The sequence below is a fragment of the Boleophthalmus pectinirostris genome, unplaced genomic scaffold, assembly GCF_026225935.1.
Source record: "Boleophthalmus pectinirostris isolate CB_2022bp ecotype Guang Dong unplaced genomic scaffold, ASM2622593v1 HiC_scaffold_16, whole genome shotgun sequence".
NCBI lineage: Eukaryota > Metazoa > Chordata > Actinopteri > Gobiiformes > Gobiidae > Boleophthalmus > Boleophthalmus pectinirostris.
In genome coordinates, this window is record NW_026571095.1 from 37,429,265 (window position 1) to 37,456,367 (window position 27,103).

General features: G+C 44.6%; 1 protein-coding gene across 1 annotated transcript in view; it reads left to right on the forward strand.

The window, feature by feature from the left end:
- Window positions 1-27,103, forward strand: part of LOC110155742 (ATP-dependent 6-phosphofructokinase, platelet type-like) — a 51,661-nt gene that overhangs the window by 20,835 nt on the left and 3,723 nt on the right. Inside the window, 7 exon segments of the mRNA XM_055152006.1 lie at window positions 1,508-1,654; window positions 5,676-5,746; window positions 7,196-7,283; window positions 11,173-11,325; window positions 20,853-21,017; window positions 23,408-23,469; window positions 25,073-25,184. Coding sequence (XP_055007981.1) covers window positions 1,508-1,654; window positions 5,676-5,746; window positions 7,196-7,283; window positions 11,173-11,325; window positions 20,853-21,017; window positions 23,408-23,469; window positions 25,073-25,184 — 798 coding nt within the window.

Here is a 27,103-nt window from a genome sequence, read left to right on the forward strand (position 1 = left end):
CTCTGTTTCTCTGTCTCTCTCTTTCTAACCTCTCTCTTTAATCGCTCTCTCTCTGTCTCTCTCTTTTTGTCTCTCTCTCTCTCTCACCTCTCTTTCTCTCTCTAAACCCTCTCTCTCTCTCTCTCTCTCTCTCAGTCTCTCTCTCTCTCTCTCTCTCTCTCTGAGCTCTCTCTCTCTCTCTCCCTCTCTCTGTCTCTCTCTCTGTCTCTCTCAGTGTCTGTCTTTGTCTCTCTCTCTCTAACCTCTCTGTCTCTTTCTCTCACCCTCTCTGTCTAATCTCTCTCTCTGTCTCTTCTCTTTCTCTCCAACCTCTCTCTCTTCTCTCTAAACTCTCACTCTCTCTCTCTAACCTCTCTCTCTCTTTGTCTCTCCCCCTTTCTCTCACCCCCCTCTCTCTCTCTGTCTCACTCACCTCTCTCTGTCTAACCTCTCTTTCTCTGTTTTTCTCTCTCTCATCTCTCTCTGTCTATCTCTTTCAGTGTCTGTCTTTCTCTCTCTCTCTCTCTCTAATCTCTCTCTGTCTCTCTCTTTCTTTGTCTCTCTCTCTCTAACCTCTCTCTCTTCTCTTTCTCTCTAACCTCTCTGTCTCTCTCCCTAAACTCTCTCTTTCTCTCTAACCTCTCTCTCTCTCTAAACTCTCTCTCTCGCTGTCTCTCTAACTTCTCTTTCTCTCTCTCTTTCTCCCTACCTCTAATCTCTCTCTCCTCTTTCTCTCTAAACCCTCTCTCTCTCTCAGTCTCTCTCACCTCTCTCTGTCTCTCTCTAAACTCTCTCTCTTTCTCTCAGTCTCTCAGTGTCTGTCTTTGGCTCTCACTCTCTCTCTCTCTCTCTGTCTCTCGCTAACCTCTCTGTCTCTTTCTCTCTTTCTCAGTCTCTCACTCTCCCACCCCTCTCTCTCTCTGACCTCTGTCTTTGTCTCTCTCTTTCTCTCTCCTCTCTCTTTCTCTGATTCATTTTTTCTCTCGTCTGTCTTTCATATGTTTGTAAAGCAGTTCTCTCTCTCTCTCTCTGTCTCTCTCTATCTCTCTCTAACCTCTCTCTCTTCTCTTTCTCTCTAACCTCTCTGTCTCTCTCTTCTCTCTCTCTTTCTCTCTCTCTCTCTCTCTCTTTTTCTCTCTCTGTCTCTCTCCCTACCTCTAACCTCTCTCTCCTCTCTCTTTCTAAACCTGCTCTCTTTCTCTCTCTCTCAGTCTATCTCACCTCTCTCTGTCTCTCTCTAAACTCTCTCTCATTCTCTCAGTGTCTGTCTTTGTCTCTCTCTCTCTCTCTCTCTCTCTAACCTCTCTGTCTCTTTCTCTCTTTCTCAGTCTCTCTCTTTCTCAGTCTCTCACTCTCCCCTCTCTCTCTGACCTCTCTCTTTGTCTCTCTCTTTCTCTCTCCTCTCTCATTCTTTCTCTTGTCTGTCTTTCATATGTTTGTAAAGCAGTTCTTTCTCTCTCTGTCTTTCTCTCTGTTTCTCTCTCTCTTTCTCTTTCTGTGTTTAACGTCCGTTCTTTTTTCCCGTCAGAGTAACTTTAACGTGGCGGTGCTGAACGTGGGCGCACCTGCCGCCGGGATGAACGCGGCGGTGCGCTCGGCCGTCAGGGTCGGGATCACGGAGGGACACAAGATGTTTGCAGTGAGCGACGGCTTCGAGGGCCTCTACAAGGGACAGGTACGACGCCCGCCGCCGCACCTGCCGCTGCACCTGTCAGAAACACAGAGGACAGAGAGACACAGAGACAGGGACAGAGAGACAGAGAGAGACAATAAGAGAGACAGAGAGGCAAAGGTAGAGACACAGAAACAGACAGAGAGACAAACAGAGAGACAGAGAGAGACAGAGACAGAGAGACAGACAGAGAGACAGAGAGACAGAGACAGAGAGACAGAGACAGAGAGACAGAGACAGAGACACAAACAGAGAGACAGAGAGAGACACAAACAGAGAGACAGAGAGACAGAGACAGAGAGAGACAGAACAGAGAGACAGAGACAGAGACAGAGAGACAGAGAGACAAACAGAGAGACAGAGAGACAGAGAGACAGAGAGACAGGGACAGAGAGACAAGAGAGACAGAGAGACACAGACAGACAGAGACAGAGAGACAGAGAGACAGAGAGACAGAGAGACAGAGAGACAGAGAGACACAGAGAGAGACACAAGACAGAGAGAGACAGAGAGACAGAGAGACAGAGACAGACAGAGACAGAGAGACAGAGACACAGAGACAGAGAGACAGAGACACAGAGAGACAGAGAGAGACAGAGAGAGACAGAGAGACAGAGAGACACAGAGAGACAGAGAGACAGAGAGACAGAGACAGACAGAGACAGAGAGACACAGAGACAGAGAGACAGAGACAGAGAGACAGAGAGACAGAGAGAGAGACAGAGAGACACAGAGACAGAGAGACAGAGAGACAGAGAGACAGAGAGACACAGAGACAGAGAGACAGAGACAGAGAGACAGAGACACAGAGACAGAGAGACAGAGAGACAGAGAGACAGAGAGAGACAGAGAGACACAGACAGAGAGACAGACAGACAGAGAGACAGAGAGAGACAGAGACACAAACAGAGAGACAGAGGACAGAGAGACAGGGACACAGAGAACAGAGAGACAGGGACAGAGAGACAGAGACACAGAGACAGGGACAGAGGACAGGGACAGAGGACAGGGACAAAGACAGAGACAGAGTGACAGGACAAAGTGACAGGGACAAAGTGACAGGGACAGAGTGACAGGGACAAAGTGACAGGGACAGGGACAAAGAGTGACAGGACAGACAGGACAGAGTGACAGGGACAAAGTGACAGGGACAAAGTGACAGAGTGACAGGGACAGAGTGCAGAGGTTTATTCAGACACATGTTGTCCTCTCGTCCTCAGACACAGATCATGGACTCGAGTATCACCCCCTCCTCTCCAAAGCCCCGCCCCCCCCTCCAAAGCCCCGCCCCCTCCTCTCCAAAGCCCCGCCCCCTCCCTGTCCCTTCATCTGAACAATTCGGTCTCGTCTCTGGGCCTGGATCTGACACCAGGTCCCACAGCTTCACACCTCTTCATCTACTGTCCACAGGAGACAGAACATGACCCTAACACACACTCGCACACACGTACACACACACACACACACACACACACCCCCGCACACACACATGCACCCAAACACACAATACACACCATAGTCTATATAAAGACGTGGACTAAGTGAGTGTGACACCAGCTCCACTCAAACATAAACCGTAAATATAAACGGACGGATCCAACGTGCTCCTCGTCACGTTCCGAACAGGAAGTGCTCCGGGCGGCTCCTCTGGCTCCTTCTGACTCTGGCTCCCGTTGACTCCCATTAGAATACAGTGGCTCCTCTCTCTCTCTCTCTCTCTCTGCTCCCGCTGCTGTGAGCGTCGGCGTTTTGGTCTTAAAAAAATGTTCGTATTAATTTGACCGGCTTCCGGATTCGCTCCCGTAACCACGGCAACGGAGATGTCACGCTCACTTAGTCCACATTTTTGTACAATTTATGGATTTAACTAAAGATGCTCACGGTTACACGGGCAAATTTGGGGCCAGGCTCGATGTTAGAAACAGGAATTTTTTTAATGGACAAACAAAAAAAAAAAAAAGAAATAAAAAAAAAGAAATAAAAACCCGGGATCATGTAGGTAAATATGAACATTTTAAAACCAAAATGTCGAGGTCACAGCAGCAGATACAGAGAGAGGAGCCACGTCATTCTAATGGGAGTCAATGGGAGTCAGAGTCAGAAGGAGCCAGAGGAGCCATATGAGAACTTCCTGTTTGGAACACGACGGATGGAACGTCAACTATGTCCACTTATATAAACAGTCTGGGATTTACACACATGACTCATACACACACACACACACACAGACACACACACAGACACACAGACACACACACACACACACACACACAGACACACACACACACACACACACACACACACACACACACACAGACACACACAGATACACACACACACACACACACACACACAGACACACACACACACAGACACACACACACACACACACACACACACACACACACACACACACACACACACAGCACACACACACACACACACACACAGACACACACACACACACACACACACAGACACACACACACACACACACACACACAGACACACACACACAGACACACACACACACACAGACACACACACACACACACACACACACACACACACACAGACACACACACACACACACAGATACAGTGGTGTACAGTGTGTGTCGGGTCGAGTGTGTAAAGTCCCTCGTCTCCATCAGAGTGTGAGCGATCACAGCTGCAACGGCTATTCTCAGAAACACAAAGACACGTCTCTGAAAATAACCACAGACAGGACAGAGAGGACACCAGGGACCAGAGGACGGGACAGGGACAGAGACAGAGAGGACACCAGGGACCAGAGGACGGGACAGGGACAGAGACAGAGACAGAGAGGACACCAGGGACCAGAGGACGGGACAGGGACAGAGACAGAGACAGAGAGGACACCAGGGACCAGAGGACGGGACAGGGACAGGAGACAGAGACAGAGAGGACACCAGGGACCAGAGGACGGGACAGGGGGACGAGGACAGAGACAGAGAGGACACCAGGGACCAGAGGACGGGACAGGGGGACAAGGACGGAGACAGAGAGGACACCAGGGACCAGAGGAGGGGACAAGGACGGAGACAGAGACAGAGAGGACACCAGGGACCAGAGGACGGGACAGGGACAAGGACAGAGACAGAGACAGAGAGGACACCAGGGACCAGAGGAGGGGACAGGGGGACAGAGACAGAGACAGAGAGGACACCAGGGACCAGAGGAGGGGACAGGGGGACAGGAGGGACAGAGACAGAGAGGACACCAGGGACCAGAGGACGGGACGGGGACAGAGACAGAGAGGACACCAGGGACCAGAGGACGGGACGGAGACAGAGACAGAGAGGACGGGACAGGGGGGGACAGAGGACAGAGAGAGGACAAGAGACAGGGACAGAGAGGACACCAGGGACAGAGGACGGGACGGGGACAGAGACAGAGAGGACACCAGGGACCAGAGGACGGGACAGGGGAGGACAGAGACAGAGAGGACACCAGGGACCAGAGGAGGGACAGGGGGACAGGACAGAGACAGAGAGGACACCAGGGACCAGGGAGGACGGGACAGGGGACAGGACAGAGACAGAGAGAGACAAGAGACAGAGACAGAGAGGACACAGGGACCAGAGGACGGGACAGGGGACGGGGACAGAGACAGAGACAGAGAATTAGGAAACAGAAAGACAGAGAAACAGAGAGACAGGGATGGAGAGGCAGGGACAGAGACAAAGGGACAGAGAGTTAGAAACAGAAAGACAGAAACAGAGAGACAGGGATGGAGAGACGGGGAGAGAGGGACAGAGACAGAGACAGGAGCCGTTATTCAACTTGGAGACGAGAGAGTTTCCGCTGAAAAGACTTTAGACCAGAAGATGAATATGAGGAGTTTGTGGAGCTGATCCCAAACAGAGAAAGAGAAACATTTGTGGATGGTGTTTTTAAGCTCGATGGTGGCACAGTGGCAGAGCTCACGCCCACAAACCACATCCTCTCTGAATCTAAACTCTGTCCCGTCCTGCTCTGACTTTTCTCTCTCTTGATTTCAGATTAAAGAGATCACCTGGGGAGACGTGGGGGGCTGGACCGGTCAGGGAGGCTCTCTGCTCGGGACCAAGAGGTGAGACTCACACATGTCCACGTTTGGTCAAATAAAGTGGTTATTAAATACTTTTTATGGAGATTCAGTCCTGTAACTGTAAAGGTCAGTGATGTCAGTAAAAGTTTGTTTGGAAGAAGAAATGCCTCTGTTTTTGTGTTTGTGTTACACGGAATTAACTCTTGTGAACTTAAGTCGTGTTCTAATGTTTCCTCCTCAAAAACAGACCTGGACTTGTGTTTGTTTCATTCACATGTTTGAGTAACTCTTTGTTATTAGTCTGTCTACATCTCCAAAGCTCCACATGCTCTGTTCCACCTTGTGATGTCATTAAGTGGCAGTTTTCAAGTAAACAGCTCCTTTTACCTTAGAGAGATTGGAAAGATTGGAAATTCCAGAACTGAAATGAATGAGCTCCACATGATTCTAGTGAAAGTGTGTGGAGTTTAAAAACACAGTGGAGCACTTCCTTTTTTTTATTTTTTTAAAATTTTTTAGTAGTACTTTTTTATTTGGTCATTTTGCAGCACTACAAAACAAAAAAAAAACAAAACATAAGCTACAACCCCATGGATGATGACTGAAAGAGTTTAGGTTGAAATAAAAAGTTAAAGGACAGCAAGTTTGTTTTTACAGTTTCACTTATGACTTACTGTAAATATAAGAGACAAAATATAAAATAAAACAAATAATATTTAATGCATAATTATAATTAATTCATTCCAGAGCTCTATATCTTTCAAAACATAATGCTTTATACTTTTTTTAAAGACTTTTTAAAATCATCTATCAGGTTGTTCCATAAACTAACCCTCGAACAGAAATGCAGTCACTTAAAAATGTATTTATTTTTTTAGTTCTTCTCTTTAGATCTTCATTTTTTAAAGATGCCTGTTTCATTTTTGTTGATGGTCGTACAAACTAACAAAAATAACAAAGAAAGCACAAAATTCATCATTCAGGTTTGCACAAAAATAAAAGGTAATGTTAAAGAAAAGCATGTTTTGAGTTAATAGTCGTGGTTTTACTTGTGATTTTTATATATTTTTTTAAGTGCACCAAGTTAGTACAAGTTATAATATGTTCATATGATATATTCCATAAGTCTGCTCCACGTCTGTAACACAGACACAGAGTGGTTCCAGAGAATACTTTTTTAAAATTAATTTGACCTCATTTTAACACATGACATCACAAGGTGGAGCAGAGTGTTTTCAGTTTGAGAGAAGAACTCAAGAGCCTAAATGTGCAGAGTTTGTGAGTTAAACACGTGTGAATGAAACAAAACACAACTCCAGGTCTGTTTGTGACGAGGAAACGACATTAGAACAGAACAGAAAACAGCGTAATATGAACCCTTTAAACGGCAATGATTAAAAGTAAAATAAAAATTGACTAAGAGGAAAAATGTGATGAATAGTTTTGCGTTTTTGACTCAGCTCTGACGGTGTTTTGTGTTAAACCGTGCAGGACTCTGCCTGGGAAACACCTGCCGGAGATCGCGGAGCAGATGAAGCGTCACAACATCAACGCGCTGCTCGTCATCGGAGGGTTCGAGGTACAGAGATCATCAGATCACACCGTCGCGCCTCTGTCGTCCACCGGGGGGCGCTCCGCTTTGGGTTTGGAGACGTTTCGCCTCGTCCCGTCGCGTTTCTCTGAACCGAAACATCACCAGAGATGCAGATGGAGTAAAAATGTGATTCTAAAACACAGTTAGGAGGAGTTAAAGTTTCACGTAGAGTATTTAGAAACAAGACGATGTCGTCCAGGAGGGGTCCAGAGTAGAAATAACTTAAGACTTATATTGTATTTTACCAACTGGAAATTCTACGCTGTGTGAGAAAAAAAAAAAACTGTTCTGAAGCTGAACACGCTGGAAAATGTGAATATAAACAATATGCAAATTCGTTTAGAAAAGCAAAAAAACAACAACATACAGATTCTTAATTAGACTGTCCGACCTGACCCTGTTGTATTCTCACAAAGGGGAGGGGCCAGGTAAAAGGGGAGGGGCCAGGTGAGGTGAAAAGGGAGGGGTCAGGTAAGAGGAGAGGGAAGGGGCCAGGTGAGAGGAGAGAGAGAGAGGGGAGGGGCCAGGTGAGAGGAGAGAAACAGGGGAGGGGTCAGGTGAGAGGAGAGAAACAGGGGAGGGGTCAGGTGAGAGAAGAGAGAGAGGGGAGGGTCAGGTGAGAGAAGAGAGAGAGGGGAGGGGTCAGGTGAGAGAAGAGAGAGGGGAGGGGCCAGGTGAGAGGAGAGGGGAGGGGCCAGGTGAGAGGAGAGAGAGGGGAGGGGCCAGGTAGAGAAGAGAGGGGAGGGCCAGGTGAGAGGAGAGTGAGAGGGGAGGGCCAGGTGAGAGAGAGAGAAGGGAGGGGCCAGGTGAGAGAGAGGGGAGGGCCAGGTGAGAGGAGAGAGGGAGAGGGCCAGGTGAGAAGAGGAGAGGGGCCAGGTGAGAGGAGAGAGGGGCCAGTGAGAGGAGAGAAGGGAGGGGCCAGGTAAGAGGAGAGGGGAGGGGCCAGGTAAGAGGAGAGGGGCCAGGTGAGAGGAGAGAGAGGGAGGGGCCAGGTAAGAGGAGAGAGGGCCAGGTAAGAGGAGAGGGGCCAGGTGAGAGGAGAGAAGGAGGGGCCAGGAGAGGAGAAGAAGGGGAGGAGAGAGAGAGGGAGGGGCCAGGTAAGAGGAGAGGGGGCCAGGTGAGAGGAGAGAGAGAGGGAGGGTCAGGTGAGAGGAGAAAAGGGAGGGGCCAGGTGAGAAAAGAGGGGAGGGAGGGGCCAGGGGTGAGAGGAGAGAGAGGGGAGGGGTCAGGTGAGAGGAGAGAGAGGGGAGGGGTCAGGTGAGAGGAGAAAGGGGAGGAGCCAGGTGAGAGGAGAGAAGGGAGGGGTCAGGTGAGAGGAGAGAGAGGAGGGGCCAGGTGAGAGGAGAGAAAGAGGGGAGGAGCCAGGTGAGAGGAGAGAAAGAGGGAGAGCCAGGAGAGGAGAGAAAGAGGGGGTCAAGTGAGAGGAGAAGAGGGGGGGGTGAGAGGAGAGAAAGAGGGGGGTCAGGTGAGAGGAGAGAAAGAGAGGGGGTCAGGTGAGAGGAGAGAAAGAGGGGGGGTCAAGTGAGAGGAGAGAGACGGGAGGGGCCAGGTGAGGTGAGGATGAAGGGAGTCACTTTAAACCTTCTTCCTTCTCGTTTTTAAAATCATTTTTTGACTTTAATCATCACGTTTCTGTTTCTAAAACCTTATATTCGTACAAGATCAGTTTGACCCGTGGACCTTTGGTGATTTGTATTAATTTTGGCGAATTCCTGAGATCGTAAAACCCGAGCGAATCCGCCACGTCTGTAATTTGTAAAGTAAAAATTCCGCCGCAAATGACCTACGATATTTCTCCAAACACACACGTCCGGTGATAAAACTCGTCCCGTTTGAATCTGCAGCTCAGTGTTTGTTGTTGTAATTGCGCTCCTTTTCTATCTTTTTCTTTTCCTTCTTTTCTCTTTCAGTCTCTACGTCAGTGTCGGTAAAAATAAACAAATTTACGGACTTTGCTGATCTCGTGCAAAAGGTTGGATTTATCCGGCGTGAAAAGGGCTTCATTCGTTTTTTTTTTCTGAGACTTTTTTTTAATGCAGAAATGATCAACGGCGCAGAGTTTGTTCTTCCTCCAGGAGGCGAAACGTCTTCAGATCCAAACCTGGTCCAGTCGGTCACATTTTAAAAAAAAAACTTGTGTTACTATGGAAACGTGTTCTTACATTTCATCGACACTTTCCTTTTGTCTTCATGTTTAATTCTTTTATTTCACAGTTCTCGTTCAGAGTTTGTTGTGTTTAGTTCTGTTGTTTTTTTTTACTCTTGGCTCTCTTCCATCGGCTGCTCCCGTCCCCCTGTCCCCGCCCTCCTCCCCCCTGTCCCCGCCCCCATCGTCACCCGTAGGTGCTCCACGTCGCCCAAAACAAACCCCTCCCTCCAGTCCTTCTGGAATAAAGCTGTGTTTCCCAGAATGCATCACTCTGACCTCCTCAAACACTAAACCCCCCTGAGGATAAACTCTCTCTCTCTTTATGTCTCTCTCTTTCCTCTTTCACCCTCTCTCTCTGTCTTTTTCCTCTCTCACTCTTTTTCTCTCCTCTTTCTCTCCTCTCTCTCTCTGTCCTCCCGCTTTTTCTCATTCTCTCTCTCTCTTCCTCTCTCTCTCTCCTCTCTCTCTTTTCCTCTTTTCTTTTCTCTCTCTTTCTCTCTACTCACTCTCTCTTTCCTCTTTCTCTCTCTCTTTCCTCTCTCTTTCTTTCCACTCTCTCAGTCCTCTCCCTCTCTTTCCTCTTCTCTCTCTCTGTCCTCTCTCTTGCCTCTGTCTCTTTCTCATTCTCTCTCTTTCTGTCTCTCTCTCACACACTCTCTGTCTCCCCTCTCTCTTTTCTCTCTCTTTCTCTCTCTCTCTTTCTCTCTCATTCTCTCTCTCCTCGCCCTCTTTTTCTCCCCTCTCTTTCTTTCTCTCCACTCTCTCTGTCCTCTCTCTCTCTCTTTCTCATTCTCTCTCTTTCTTTCTTGCCTCTCTCTCACTCTCTTTTTTTCTAACCTGTCTCTCACACACTCTCTCAGTCGTCTCTCTCGCTTACCTCTCTCTTTCTCATTTCTCTCACTCTCTCTCACTCTCTCTTTTTCTAACCTCTCTCTCTCTCTTTCTGTCTCACACTCTCTCTCCACTCTCTCCTCTCTCTTTCGTTTTTCTCTCTCTCTATCCTTTTCTCTCTTACCTCTCTCTTTCTCTCTACCTCTCTTTTGTCTCTCACTCTCTCGCTCTTTCTCTCTCTCTGTCCTCTTTCTCGTTCTCATCCTTTCTCTTTCCACTCTCTCACTCTCTCTCTCTCTCTTCCCCCTCTCTCCTTCTCTTTCTTTCCTTCCTCCCCCTCTCTCTCTCTCTTTCCCTCCCTCTTTCCTTCTCTCTGTGTTTACAGTAAATCTTGTGTGTGCGGAGGAGAAACAGCAGGTGTACTTTTGTGCTTTAGTTCACTCCATCTCTTCTCCTCCGAAACATTTAAAGGGCCACTGCGTCACTTTTTGGCTCCTTGGAGACGTTCCTTTAAACCAGCTCGCCTCTCCGCAGACCTGACCTGTAACCTGGACAGATCAGTTTAATCTGGACGGTCACGCTGAGCTCCAGCACGGACGTTTTTTTATTGCAAAAAATATTTCAGTTTCAGACCATTTTGTGGAACATTTGAGGCGAAACAACATCTCAGACTCTCCAGCTAAAAAGTTACGCAGTGTTGCTTTAACGAGAGCGCTGAAGCCTCGGCAGATCTTCCCCTGTGCCCCTTTTCCATCACATCTCCACCGTCTAAACTCCCATAATTTCTCTAAACTTCATTCTAAACTCCATGTCCTTCCCCATTATAACGCCCCGTGTAAAACTCCACGTTAAACCTTTCTCTAAACTCCCTTTCGACGTTGCCGTGGCGCCCAGGCGTACGTGGGCCTGACGGAGCTCGCCGCCGCCCGGGACGCGCACGAGGAGCTGTGCGTTCCCATGGTGATGGTCCCGGCGACCGTATCCAACAACATCCCGGGGTCCGACCTGAGCATCGGCTCCGACACCGCCCTCAACGCCATCACGCACGTGAGTCAACCGACCAATCAGAGTGCAGCGGCCGGGGGAGTGAACCGGCCAATCAGAGCAGAGCCTCGGGACCACGCCCACCTCCACAACAAGCACAAAGAGAAAATGGTTTTAAGATAGAACTAAACATTATTCACAAATATGTTAGCACCTAAAAGTGATTAAATAAAAGTGAATAAATAAAAGTGAAATAAATAAAAGTGAAATAAGTTAAAATAAGTGAAAAGTGATGAATAAAAGTGAATAGGAAAGGTGAATAAAATATGATAAAAGTGATTAAATGAAAGTGAATAAGTGAAATTAAAAAGTGAAATTCAAAAATTGAAATAAGTGAAATTTTAAAAGTTTAATTAAAAAAGTGAAATAAGTGAAATTTAAAAAGTGAAATTAAAAAAGTGAAATTGAAAAAGTGAAATAAGTAAAAAGTTAATAAATAAAAGTGAATAAATTAAGTAAAATAAATGAAATATGTGAAAATAAGTGAAAAGTGATAAATAAAAGTGAATAGGAAAAGTTAATAAAATATGAATAAAAGTGAATAAATAAAAGTGAATAAGTGAAATAAAAAAGTGAAATTCAAAAAGTTAAATAAGTGAAATTTAAAAAGTGAAATTAAAAAAGTAAAATTGAAAAAGTTAAATAAGTAAAATGTGAATAAATAAAAGTGAATAAATGAAGTAAAATAAATGAAATATGTGAAAATAAGTGAAAAGTGATAAATAAAAGTGAAAAGGAAAAGTTAATAAAATATGAATAAAAGTGAATAAATAAAAGTGAATAAGTAAATAAGTGAAATAAGTGGAATTTTAAAAAGTAAAATTTGAAAAAGTGAAATTAAAAAAGTGAAATAAGTGAAATTAAAAAAGGGAAACTGAAAAAGTGAAATTGAAACAGTGAAATTGAAAAAGTTAAATAAGTAAAAAGTGAATAAATAAAAGTGAAAAGGAAAAGCGAATAAAACATGAATAAAAGAGAAAAAATAAAAGTCAAATAAGTGAAAAATGAAATAAGTGAAATTGAAAAAGTGAAATAAATAAAAGTGAATAAATAAAAGTGAAATAAGTGAAATTAAAAAACTGAAATTGAAAAAATGAAATTGAAAAAGTGAAAATATGTGAAATAAAAGAGTATGAATAAAAGTGAATAAATGAAAAGTAAAATAAGTGAAATAAGTGAAAATAAGTAAAAAGTGATAAATAAAACTGAATAGGAAAAGTGAATAAAATATGAATAAAAGTGAATAAATAAAAGTGAAATAAGTGAAATTGAAAAAAGTGAAACTGAAAAAGTGAAATAAGTGAAACTGAAAAAGTGAAGTAAGTTAAATAAAAAAGTGAAATTGAAAAAGTGAAATAATTGAAATTGAAAAAGTGAAACTGAAAAAGTGAAGTTAAATAAAATAAGTGAAATTGAAAAAGTGAAACTGAAAAAGTGAAGTAAGTTCAATAAAATAAGTGAAATTGAAAAAGTGAAATAAGTAAAATGAAAAAGTGAAATAAGTAAAATGAAAACGTGAAATAAGTGAAATTGAAAAAGTGAAATAGGTAAAATGAAAAAGAGAAATAAGTGAAATTGAAAAAGTGAAATAAGTAAAATGAAAAAGTGAAATAAGTGAAAGTGAATAAATCAAAATAAGTGAAATAAGTGATAAATAAAAAAGTGATAAATAAAAGTAAATAAATTAAAGTGAATAGGATTTTATAATCAACAAACTAAACACAAAACTACCAATATCTCCCATCAGTATAAGTAAAAGTAAAAGTATAAGAGTCTAGTACTATTTATAGTCTAGTATTTATAGTTTAGTGTCCTCAGCCCTGAACACTGAGCAGAACTTTACAGAGGAAGTTTGTTTTTTATACGTTTGAAAAGAAAATGAGAATATTCCTCGATACTAAACAATAATAAAAGTAAATTTGAGCAAATACTGAACCACAAAACAGTGACACAACTGAACCTCACCTGAAGTTTTAGAACAACCTTGATCTAGATGAAAACAAATACGAGACTTGGTGGAGATTTTAAATAAAGTGGAATTATTTTGTGTTGAAAACGTGACTTTGAGATGTCCGTGTAAATGAAACGGCGCTGACAGAAAAGCGCCACCGTTTTGTGATTCAGCCTGAGGACAAAAGTCAGACTCATTTTGTATTTGAGGACGTTTTTGGAGCAGATTTTTAAAACTAGACATGTTTCTGAGTATTTTTTAGCCGTGTTTCTGTGTATTTTTACTCTCTGCTTGTTGTGGAGGAGGAAGTGGCCGAGGTGGTGTTTGTTTTTTGGTTTGGTGGTTTGTGGGTTTTGTTTTGGTGGTTCAGGTAAGTCGCAGCATGGCGTGTTTTGCATGACTCCTCTGCCTGTGTGCCTCGTGCTCTGTGCCCCGTGAAGCGTCTGTGTCTCTGAGGAACTGGCACCAATCGCACCACACGTCCACAACAAACCCAAACCGTATCGGCCAATGGAAAAACAGCGGCGGCGTTTATCTGCGCCAGTCACGTCGCACGTCAACGCGGAGCCCGATCATATCAGCCAATGGAAAAACGACAAAAGCCACGCCCCCTAACGCCCCCTAATGTCATGACCACGCCCCTGTCTCCTCTATGCCCCGCCCACACGCCCGCCCGGCCAATGGGAAGCCTGAAGAGAGCCGCCCTGTCTCCGCTCTGATAAACTGTGCAGCTGCTTCCATGTGCACAAAAGGGACTCTGGCTCGGTTTGTAACACAGCGCCACCAGCAGGACGGTTATATATCTAGAAAATAATAAATAAAATAACCTGTGAATAAATACTGTGTGGGGTCACTTTTGCCTCATTAACTCACACTCTCCCTGGGGTCACATTGACCCAAAGATTTTTTTTTTTTCCTTCCTGCTCTCTTAGGGCAGATCAGTCAGACCCAAAAATGTATTTTCTCACCTGGCGCGAATTTATTTGAAAATAAATTTTAGGGTCTGATTGACCCGCCCCAAGAGAGCGGGAAGAAAAAAAAAATTCTTCGGGTCAATGTGACGCCGAGGAGAGTGTGAGGTTTAATATTCACAGATGCACAGAGTCATTGTTTTGTTCATGTGTTTTTGATCTACAAATGCAAATGTAATATTTTTAACTTGTAACAAATCTTTTTTCATTTGCAAAAACAATAAATAAATAAATAAAAAATTATAAGAAATAAATGAATAATAATAATAATAAATATGCCGCAAGCGGCGATGATCGGCCCTCGCGTGCGCTCATGCCGCGCCCCGCAAACGCCGCGCCCCGCAAACGCCGCGCCCCGCAAACGCCGCGTCCCGCAAACGCCGCGCCCCCGCAAACGCCGCGCCCCAGCAAACGCCGCGCCCCCGCAAACGCCGCGCCTCACACTGACCCTAATAATCTTAAACTTAAACCTTATCCTAATCATAATCCTAACCATAGCCCCAACCCTGAACCTAAAAATGTTAAATGTAATTTTCTGCAATTTTCAAAATTTGGCAAAAAAAAAAGAATCCAAGATGGTGGACTTCCGGTTTGTAAAGGGGCGTGGTCACAATATACATTTTTGTTCTTATTGCCATGATGCATGTGGATACCAACTTTTGTATATCTGTGACAAATAAAACCTTATTTTTACATACAAATTTTCTAGGGGGCGCTATTGCACCCTTTTTTATATTTCCTTACATCAATCTGTTCAGGGTTGGGGTATGAACCCACGATTAAAATTTTAGTGAAATCAGGCAAAGTTTGTGCAAATTGCTAGGGGGCGCTATTGCACCCACTTTACTTACATGAATCTGTTCAGGGTTGAGGTGTAAAGTCACGATTAAAATTTGAGTGAAATTGGTCAAAGTTTGTGCAAATTATTACTCGTTGAAATTTGATGGTGAGCCCTAAAAACGAACCCAAAATTTGCACCGTTGCCACGGCAACACCGTGTGACCTTTTAAAAAGCTTTTAACAACTTTTAATGTCCCACTTGTCTAGATGATACAGAATGATTCTGTCTGGGTCAAACTCCTTTGGACGAGTTGGTTCAAGTACGAGGACAGGTCGCATGATCAATCCAATATGGCCGACTTCCTGTTGGTTGCCTAGCAACCGCATAATATACTTTTTTGTTCCTATTCCCATGATGCATCTGTGTACCAAATTTGGTTTGGCTACACCAAAGTTTTTGTCGGGCCTATTGGCAAGGGCAGATGTTTGGCCTGTCGCCATGGCAACACGATGGGAAATGGCATGGGGTCGTCATTGACTTTTTTGATCAAGACCATGTCATGAATCTGTGTACCAAATTTTATATGCCTACAACAAAGTAAATGTTTGCACTACCATGCAATTTCCCTAGGGGACGCTATTGCGCCCATCTGAGATTTTCTTATATAAATCTGTTCAGGGTCGGAGTGTCAATCAACGATTCAAATTTGAGTGAAATCGGCCATAGTTTTGTGCCAGAATTTGTAGATTTTACCAAAGGAGAGTTTATGCCATCGCTATGGCAACGCCATAAAAAATATGACATGGGTGTCACTGACTTTTGGATCAGGATGCCAAAAGGGAATTTTGTGCAAAATTTCAGAAATTTTTGAGCAACTATTTGGGAACTAATGATTTTTTTCTATATTAAATTTCGTTTCAATCTATAGGGGGCGCTAATGCACCAAATTCATAATTTTCACATGAAGTAGCTTCAGGGCAGAGAGTTTAACAAATGTTTCAAATTTCATTTAAATCGGAGTTCGTTTGAGCAAAATGGGAGCAATTTGTAAATGTCCAAAATTGTGAGCATTTTTGTTGCTTCACTGCTCAGAGATCGTAAGACGTGTGTGAACAATTTGGATAACTTTTATTGTTCTACGTCTTGAGATGATGTGGACCAAATTTGAGCTCGTTCGGGTGAACGCCCTCGGAGGAGTTCGTAACAGCTTAGCAAACTTTAAGCCAATATTGCTGCCCCCTAGTGGAGCACACGGTGTTGGCGTAATAATATTTTTTCCTTGTCTTGACATGATCGACTTCTGTGTCAAATTTCATGATTGTACGTGCAAGTTTTTTTTTGTGTCATTCGTATTCCCTAATGCATTTTTGAGTGGTTTGGTGGCGCTGACGAGCCATTTTATTTATTTTTGTAAAATGGAAATAGCCAAAACGTAGGGAAGCGCGAGTTTTACCAGATGGCAAAATTTCAGGACTTTTCGTCATTGTTTAGTGGGTGAAAAATGGGTGAGTTGGTTAGGAGGAAAATAATAAGAAAGAAAGAAAGAAAGAAAGAAAGAATAATATTCCGGTACGAGAACAATGTTCCGCTTTTTTTTGGCCGACAAACTATACATTTTCGGAAACCTCAGGCGCATTGCTACGTGATGGCGAGGGTCCCTGGTCACTACGGGCGAGTCACGTCGCGCCATGCCATTTTTCGGCCACTTGGAGTTTCGCTGTGCGAAACTAATAGCCCCTTCGCCGGCCTGTCGGCGCTCGGGCCTAATAATAATAATAATAATACATTTGTAAAAGTGAAAAAATGTGATTCGCATTTGTGGATCACCAATGACATGAATTCCCTCTGTGACATATTTCTGAGACACACAAACACACACAGACGTCCACTAGAGGGCAGCGTTGTTAAGGTGTTAAATTATCAAGCGAGGTTTGCTGACACATGTAATAATTTTGTAACAACACAACATAATTAATAATCAATTATAGGGATGTAACAATAAGCATTAAATGAGCATTAAAATCATCAACCAAAACACAGAGGAGCATCACCTCATGACATCAGCAGGTGGAACGGTGTTTTGAAGCTGAAATACGCAGGATTTTTTATAAACGAATCAAACGCGACGAGGTTAGTGGTGTTAAAATCCGCCGGTCGTGACTCTGAGGCGAGTGTGAGCCACGCCAAAGTCCCTCTGTGCACAGGAAACAGTGAAGCACATCCCAGAGTCTAGCGCCCCCCGCTGTCCGTGTAGTGGTCAGTGAGTGTAGCGCCCCCCGGTGTGTGTGACCCGCAGGCGTTTGAGTCTCTGCTGCAGTTGTACGCGGCGCGGGCTCAGTACCAGGAGCTGTGTGTGCCCATGTGCATGCTCCCCTTCACCATCAGCAGCAACATCCCAGAGGAAACTGACACTAGAGACACTAAGAGTCTAGAGACGAAACTGAAACACAGAGTCTAGAGACGAAACTGAAACACAGACACAGAGTCTAGAGACAGACTGAAGACAGACAGATGAAACACAGAGTCTAGAGACGAAACTGAGAGTCTAGAGACGAAACTGAAACACAGAGTCTAGAGACGAAACTGAAACACAGAGTCTAGAGAGAGACGAAACTGAAACACAGAGTCTAGAGACGAAACTGACAGACTAGAGAGAGACGAAACTGAAACACAGAGTCTAGAGAGAGACGAAACTGAAACACAGAGTCTAGAGACGAAACTGAAACACAGAGTCTAGAGACGAAACTGAAACACAGAGTCTAGAGACGAAACTGAAACACAGAGTCTAGAGACGAGAGACGAAACTGAAACACAGAGTCTAGAGACAGAAACTGAAACACAGAGTCTGAAACTGAAACACAGAGTCTAGAGACGAAACTGAAACACAGAGTCTAGAGACGAAACTGAAACACAGAGTCTAGAGACGAAACTGAAACACAGAGTCTAGAGACGAGAGACGAAACTGAAACACAGAGTCTAGAGACGAGAGACGAAACTGAAACACAGAGTCTAGAGACGAAACTGAAACACAGAGTCTAGAGACGAAAGAGACGAAACTGAAACACAGAGTCTAGAGACGAAACTGAAACACAGAGTCTAGAGACTGAAACTGAAACACAGAGTCTAGAGACGAGAGACGAAACTGAAACACAGAGTCTAGAGACGAAACTGAAACACAGAGTCTAGAGACGAGAGACTGAAACTGAAACACAGAGTCTAGAGACGAGAGACGAAACTGAAACACAGAGTCTAGAGACGAAACTGAAACACAGAGTCTAGAGACGAAACTGAAACACAGAGTCTAGAGACGAAACTGAAACACAGAGTCTCGAGAGATGAAACTGAAACACAGAGTCTAGAGACGAAACTGAGAGTCTAGAGAGAGACGAGAGAGAGTCTAGAGACGAGAGACGAAACTGAAACACAGAGTCTAGAGACGAGAGATGAAACTGAAAGACAGACAGAGAGAGACGAAACTGAAACACAGAGTCTAGAGACGAGAGACGAAACTGAAACACAGAGTCTAGAGAGAGAGACGAGAGAGACTGAAACTGAGAGACTAGAGAGAAACTGAAACACAGAGTCTAGAGAGAGAGACTGAAACTGAAACTGAAACACAGAGTCTAGAGACGAAACTGAAAACAGAGACAGAGAGAGAAACTCTAGAACAGAGAGAGACGAAACTGAAACACAGAGTCTCAGAGAGAGACAGAGAGAGAGACGAAACTGAAACTCACAGAGTCTGAGAGAGACGAGAGACTGAAAACTGAAACACAGAGTCTGAAGAAGACTGAGAGAGATGAAACTGAAATACAGACTAGAGAGAGACTGAAACTGAAACACAGAGTCTAGAGACAGACTAGAGAAGAAACTGAAACACAGAGTCTAGAGAGACTGACAGACTGAAACTGAAACACAGAGTCTAGAGACCGAGAGATGAAACTGAAACACAGAGTCTAGAGACGAGAGATGAAACTGAAACACAGAGTCTAGAGACGAGAGACGAAACTGAAACTCTAGAACCGAAAGACGCGAAAATAAAACAACGTCACCACAGTTTTCTAACGCGGAAATCAGTGCACTTGTTTCTTTTATGAAGTCGTTTTAGATGAATATTGTGATTTAAAATGTCACAATTAAAACACAGAACAAACACAAACATAATAAAAACATTTAAATGAAAAAGTGCGTCCAGACTTTTGACTGGTCGAGCGCCGTGAGTCACAGACAAATCAGAATCACAGTTTGAAAATCAGAGAAAAAGTCTCCAGAGTGAAGTTCTGCTCGTGCTTCAGGTCTGTATGAATCTGAACTATTGTCAAAAATATAAATATAAATGTAAATTTTCACATGTTTGGTGCCAGTCCTTAGCCCCGGGTGAGTTTTGTTTATGGATCGTACACTAAATAAATAAAAACAGTTCTTATTTTTCATCATAAGTCACGGTGGACAGTAAGTGTTTTTGAAGCATTATCCCAGTTTTAACCGTAAAGCTTTAACATGGAATATTTGTGTTTGCTGAGCTTGGAGAATCCGTGTGTCGTTCGTTCATTCGTTTTTCAAAATAAAACCAAAAATAAGAAAATGGAAAAAAAACAAACAACGATTTTCTTCATTATTTGTCTCCAAAACCAAAATGAAAAAACAGATAATGATTTGTTTTTTCAGTTTTTTTATTTTGTTTTTAAATGGAAAATGGAAAAAACGGATAAAACCAGGACTAAACCAGGACTAAACCAGGATTAAACCAGGATTAAACCAGGATTAAACCAGGATTAAACCAGGACTGGACCAGGACTAAACCAGGACTAAACCAGGATTAAACCAGGACTGGACCAGGACTGGACCAGGACTAAACCAGGACTAAACCAGGACTGGACCAGGACTGGACCAGGACTAAAACAGGACTAAAACAGGAACTAAAACAGGACTAAACCAGGACTGGACTAAACCAGGACTAAAACAGGACTAAAACAGGACTGGACCAGGACTGGACCAGGACTAAAACAGGACTAAACAGGAACTAAAACAGGACTAAAACAGGACTAAAACAGGACTAAACCAGGACTGGACCAGGACTAAAACAGGACTAACACAGGAGTAAAACAGGACTAAAACAGGGCTAAACCAGGACTGGACCAGGACTAAAATCGAACTAAACCAGGACTAAATCGTTTTCAGTCCTGGTTTGGTCCCGGTCTGGTCCTAGTCTCAGTTCTGGTCTCAATCACTGTCTGGTCCTGGTCTGGTCCCGATCTCAATTCCGGTCTGGTCCCAGTTTCAGTCCTGGTCTCAGTCCCCATCTGGTCCTGGACCTGTTTTAGTCCTGGTTCAGTCCGGTATCTCAGTTTAAGTCACGTAAAATGGAAACGGTCGTTATCCGTTTTTTTCCATTTTTCATTTAAACACAAAATTGAAAACTGAAAAAAAAAAAACAATCATTATCTGTTTTTTTTATTTTGGTTTTGGAGACAAATAATGAAGAAAATTGTTGTTTTTTCGTTTTCTTATTTTTGGTTTTATTTTGAAAAACCAATGAATGAACGACACGGATTTTGGAGCATGAACAGCTGCATGGTCTGTGGTTTGGTGAAGCGTTTGGGGTCAGAGGAGGAAGCGGAGCTCAATCTGACGAGTTCAGATTTGTGTTTTTGACTAAAATAAATCAATATTCAACAGTTTTTGTGCAGCAAGTCGAGGGTTTCATGAAATCAAATCTCAAATCGAATGAAAATGAGTCAGATTCAGCTCCGCTCTGCGTCGCAGACTTTAAACCGACCCTCGTGTTTTCTTCTGATTTTGCTTTTGTGACCTTTGACCCCCTCAGACGTGTGACCGGATCAAACAGTCGGCGAGCGGAACCAAGCGCCGCGTCTTCATCATCGAGACCATGGGCGGCTACTGCGGTTACCTGGCAACCGTGGGCGGGCTGGCGGCCGGCGCCGACTCGGTTTATATCTACGAAGAACCGTTTGACATCCGCGACCTGCAGGTGGGGCTCTTACACACACTGACCTTACACACACTGTGACCTCACACACTGTGACCTCACACACTGTGACCTACAGGTGGGGCTGTTACACACACTGTGACCTGCAGGTGGGGCTCTTACACACACTGTGACCTTACACACACTGTGACTATACACACACTGTGACCTTACACACACTGTGACCTCACACACTGGGGCTGTTACACACACTGTACACACTACACACACTGTGACCTTACACACACCCGTGACACTTGACCTACAGGTGGGGCTGTTACACACACTGTGACCTTACACACACTGTGACCTTACACACACTGTGACCTTACACACACCTGTGACCTTACACACACTGTGACCTACAGGTGGGGCTGTTACACACACTGTGACCTTACACACACTGTGACCTTACACACACTGTGACCTCACACACTGTGACCTTACACACACTGTGACCTTACACACACTGTGACCTTACACACACTGTGACCTTACACACACCGTGACCTTACACACACTGTGACCTTACACACACTGTGACCTTACACACACTGTGACTTACACACACTGTGACCTTACACACACTGTGACCTTACACACACTGTGACCTTACCTTACACACACTGTGACCACAGGTGCTGTTACACACAGGTGACTTACACACACTGTGACCTTACACACACACTGCAGGTGACCTTACACACACTGTGACCATACACACTGTGACCTACACACACCGTGACCTTACACACACCGTGACCTTACACACACTGTGACCTTACACACTGTGACCTGCAGGTGGTGACACACACACTGTACCTTACACACACTGTGACCTTACACACACGTGACCTTATGCACACACTGTGATCTTATACACACTGTGAACTTACACACACTGTGAGCACAGACCTGAGCCACAGACCTGAGCCACAGACCTGAGCTCTCATCAGATCTAAAGGTGAACTCAAGATGAAGTGGTGTTGTTTTCTGTTCTCATCGGCTCATGGGTCCAAAAAAAAAGTTCTCTTCCACATTTACTTCCTGTCAAGTCTCACAAAGATCACTTTTAGGAGCTTTGATGATTTAAACTTTTTTTAAAAGTTTATGTTGTGAAAATAGAAAAGAATCCTACAAAACCCGTCCTCTGTGAAAGTTGTCGACGCCCTGAAGAACACGGGCAGTTTGACTTGAGCTCTGAGGGAGAATTCTTTGTGGGAGCTGCAGTACCTGGAGCGGCCACTAGAGACAGAGGGGGAGGGGCTTATCCAGGTTTTATTGTAGATCCAAACCTGAGCCACAGGGGGCAGTGCAGAGACCTGACACCAGGACACATGTGCTCGTACTTCCTGTCCGAGTCATGACCTGAGCTTGTCCTGCAGATATGTGACAGTGAGGACTTTAACCCACTGGAGACAAACTCAGACTGGCTCTAAAATTGTGTAACTGATTAATAGTTCCCACAAATACAGACTTTCCTGGACCACTTCTTTACTTGTACTAAGTAACAGAGGTGGGACTGGGTCATTGTTTTGCGAGTCTCAAGTAAGTCTCAAGTCTTTGACCTCAAGTCCAAGTCAAGTCCCAAGTCAAATACAGACAAGTCCGAGTCGAGTCTCGAGTCACTGGCCCATAAGTCCAAGTCAAGTCCAAGTCGTTTAAACTAAATTGTTCTTAAAAAGTCATGGTGTATGAAAGGTTTATCTGTTATATGAATATTTATATAAGAGTTGAGTCGTAGAAATGCTCATTTTTCCTTTTTAAATGTTTTGACAAGATCTGAGTGTGAATCATTACGTCAGAACAGAAAGAATTCAGAAATGGAAGGATCATGTTCTCTGTAGGTCCCTCTGGTTTACTGTATTGTACTGTAAATTACTGTAGTACTTTTGAGTATCGCAGTACTTCAGTTTTCATCCAAAATATCAAACAGAAATGGGATGTTCCAGTTTGTTCCTGTAAAATTCATCATCGCATTTATCAACTGTAAAGAGAAAAGTATTTTCTAAAAACAGATTTTTTTAGAAGAAGCGTCAAGTCCCGAGTTCATTGACCTTCAAGTCCCAAGTCGAGTCCCAGGTTTTAGTCCATTTTATCAAGTCAACTCGAGTCCAAGTCATAATTTGCAAGTCCCCACCTCTGCTAAGTAAAAATAGTTTGAAGTAACGATAATTTTTGACTGCACTTTCTGACTTTAAAACGTTCTTGTGTAAAGTGGGAGGTCCAGGTCAGAATGTGACTCCTGCAGTGTGTGAAACGGCTCCATCTGGTGGTGATACTGTGACACTGCGAGAGGAACGGAGAGAGAGAAAGAGAGAAAGTGTTTATGCTCCTCGTCTCACTTCATCCTCTTCCTTTTCCTTTTCGTCTTTGCGCTTTTGTTTTTTCAGGCGAACGTCGAACATCTGACGGAGAAGATGAAGACGAGTATCCAGAGAGGAATCGTGCTCAGGTGAGAAGCTCGTTCTGATTTTAAAACCTGACGGGACTTTTGAAAATAATCACACTTTTTTTTGTTTTGCGTTGGTGTAAATTCAGCGTTTGTGCCTTTGTTTCAGGATTATTTTTAAAGTCTCGCGTTTTTCAGGACGTGGTTGTTTATGGGACAGAGGACGGTGACTTTGCAGCGTGAGCGCAAAGTCACCGACGCATTAAACGAGGACTTTACTGCGTCTCCGTGGAAACGATAAACCCACACGACTGAGAACTACTTGAATATTCCGTTTTAACATATTTTTACGAATAATTACCAGAATTATTGCGGTAAAAAAAAGTATCAGTGACCTTTAATCAGTCCGTGTACTTCTTACGTACTTGTATCTGTTACGAGAGAAGGAAATTCTGTTAAAGCTGCACTGTGGAACTTTTCTATGCACCTGCTTGTTGCCATGGAGATGTCATTTGCTTTGTTTGGAATGTCTATTATTTTGTTTGTTCAGAAATAGCCTGAAAACCTAACCCCTGTTCGTTCTGTGGTTGTAAATACGTTTAAAGCTTCACTGTGGGACATTTCGGGTAAAGCAGTAACGTCTCCACGGAAACGAGCGAGCGGATGAAACGTTTGAGGTGGAAAAACGGCTCTGATTTCTGAAGCGATTGTGAAAAAAAAAAAAAAAAAAAAGACTTTAGTTTATTTCTCCTGACAGAGACGATCAGGACTGAACCAGGACTAAACCAAGACTAGACCAGGACTGAACCAGGACTAAACCAGGACTAAACCAGGACTAGACCAGGACTAAACCAGAACTAAACCAGAACTAAACCAGGACTAAACCAAGGACTGAACCAAGGACTGAACCAGGACTGAACCAGGACTAAACCAGAACTAAACCAGAACTAAACTAGGTCTAAATCAGGTCTAAAACAAGGACTAAACCAGGACTAAACCAGGACTGAACCAGGACTAAACCAGGACTAAACCAGGACTGAAGGTAAACTTTGTGTCAGTTTCAAGAATTACAGAGAAATGAACCAAAAACCAGGTCAACAAATCTGCACCTGACACTCTCACCTGTCTCACCTGCCTCACCTGCCTCACCTGTCTCACCTGTCTCACCTGTCTCACCTGTCTCACCCTCACCTGTCTCACCTGCCTCACCTGCCTCACCTGCCTCACCTGTCTCACCTGTCTCACCTGTCTCACCTGTCTCACCTGTCTCACCTGTCTCACCTGCCTCACCTGCCTCACCTGCCTCACCTGTCTCACCTGCTCACCTGTCTCACCTGTCACCTCACCTGTCTCACCTGTCTCACCTGCCTCACCTGTCTCACCTGTCTCACCTGTCTCACCTGTCTCACCTGTCTCACCTGTCTCACCTGTCACCTGTCACCTGTCTCACCTGTCACCTGTCTCACCTGTCTCACCTGTCTCACCTGTCTCACCTGTCTCACCTGTCGCACCTGTCTCACCTGTCTCACCTGTCTCACCTGCCTCACCTGTCTCACCTGTCTCACCTGTCTCACCTGTCTCACCTGTCTCACCTGTCTCACCTGTCTCACCTGTCTCACCTGTCTCACCTGTCTCACCTGTCTGTCTGTGTTGTTTGTATTTTCAGGAATGAAAACTGTAATGGAAACTTCACCACAGATTTCATGTATCAGTTGTACAGCGAAGAGGGAAAAGGCGTTTTCGACTGTCGCAAGAACATCCTGGGACACATGCAGCAGGTACGAATACTACTACTACTACTACTACTACTACTACTACTACTACTACTACTACTACTACTACTACTACTACTACTACTACTACTGTCAGCCCAGAGGAGCCCAGTGAGAAAAAAGCTGTGCCTCTGGTTGACTCCAGCTGTTGTTGTTGTTGTTGTTATTGTTATTGTTGTTGTTATTGTTGTTGTTGTTTTGTTGTTGTCGTTGTTGTTGTTGTTATTGTTGTTATTGTTTTTGTTGTTGTTGTTATTGTTTTTGTTGTTGTTATTGTTTTTTGTTGTTTTGTTGTTGTCGTTGTTGTTGTTGTTCCAGAGGATCCACCTCTCTCACCTGCGGCAGGTGCAGTGTGACAGGTGTGAGCTTCTAGATAGGTGGCCCAGCAGGAGGGAGCACCCTGGTGGAGGAGTGGAGGACTGCAGGACGTAACTGGCCTGACCTTCATTTGTCAGACTGTACAGATGTTTAGCTGCTCGTTTTGGGTCTTGGCGTTTTTCTCCATTTGTTTTCTCCGTTGTTTCCGTTGTTCACCTTCCTGTTTCTTCTGATCCTTTGCTGATATTTTAAATCCAACCCAACGTTTGAGTGGTGTGAGGGTCGTCTGTGGGCGACTTTGGTCCTCACCTGCTGAAGCGTGAGGGTCCTCTGTGGGCGACTCACCAGCTGAAGCGTGAGGGTCCTCTGTGGGCGACTTTGGTCCTCACCTGCTGAAGCGTGAGGGTCTCTGTGGGCGACTTTGGTCCTCACCTGCTGAAGCGTGAGGGTCTCTGTGGGCGACTTTGGTCCTCACCTGCTGAAGCGTGAGGGTCCTCTGTGGGCGACTCACCCGCTGAAGCGTGAGGGTCTCTGTGGGCGACTCACCCGCTGAAGCGTGAGGGTCTCTGTGGGCGACTTTGGACCTCACCCGCTGAAGCGTGAGGGTCCTCTGTGGGCGACTTTGAACCTCACCCGCTGAAGCGTGAGGGTCTCTGTGGGCGACTTTGGTCCTCACCTGCTGAAGCGTGAGGGTCCTCTGTGGGCGACTCACCCGCTGAAGCGTGAGGGTCTCTGTGGGCGACTCACCCGCTGAAGCGTGAGGGTCTCTGTGGGCGACTTTTTTTTCATACACCACCCTGAGAATGTGCCATCTGCTCCTCCAACACCATTTACTCACACAACACATTCATAAAGGGGGTAAAGTGTCTTGCTCAGGAGCACAACAGTATCTAAAGTGAAGTTACACTTTATTGTCTCCATCGGGAGTTTTGTCCTCTGCATTTGACCCTTGATCCTTCAGAGTGTCTGGGTTAACTCTGTCAGGAGCAGAGGGACTTTGGAGGATCTGATCTGTTTGTTCTTTAGGGTTGAAGATGGAACCCGGGACCCTCCTGCTGTGAGTGTGGGTGCTCCGCTTCTCACAGCGTGGTCTCTGGGTCTCTGGGTTCTTTCAGGGACTCGTTTGAGCTGACGCAGAATTTGACCCAGTTTTGTTTTCGCTGATTAAAGAAGGTTCTGTGTTTTTAGATTTTGCAAACGTGACTTTTCCTGAGAAAGTGTCTGCAGCAGCTGGAGACTCCAACACTGAAACTCTGCACATGAGTTTAGACGAGGACGTGAAAGACCACCACACTCCAAAATCACCTCAAAATGAGTCGAAAACAGAAGTGTATCTCTATCCCTGACCTTATTTTTGCATTTTAGTGCAGATTTGTTGTGATTTTGGGTCAAAGTCGTGTCTGTATCGGCATCTTTAGGATCAACTACGACCAGGACAATAACATTTTCAGTTTCCTGGTCTGGTTCCAGTCTCAGTTCTGGTCTGGTCCTGGTCTGCTTGCGGTCGTGGTTTGGTCCCGGTCTGGTCCCAGTTTGGTCCTGGTCTGGTTACGATCTCGGTCCTGGTCTGGTCATGGTCATGGTCCTGGTTTGGTCCTGGTCTGGTC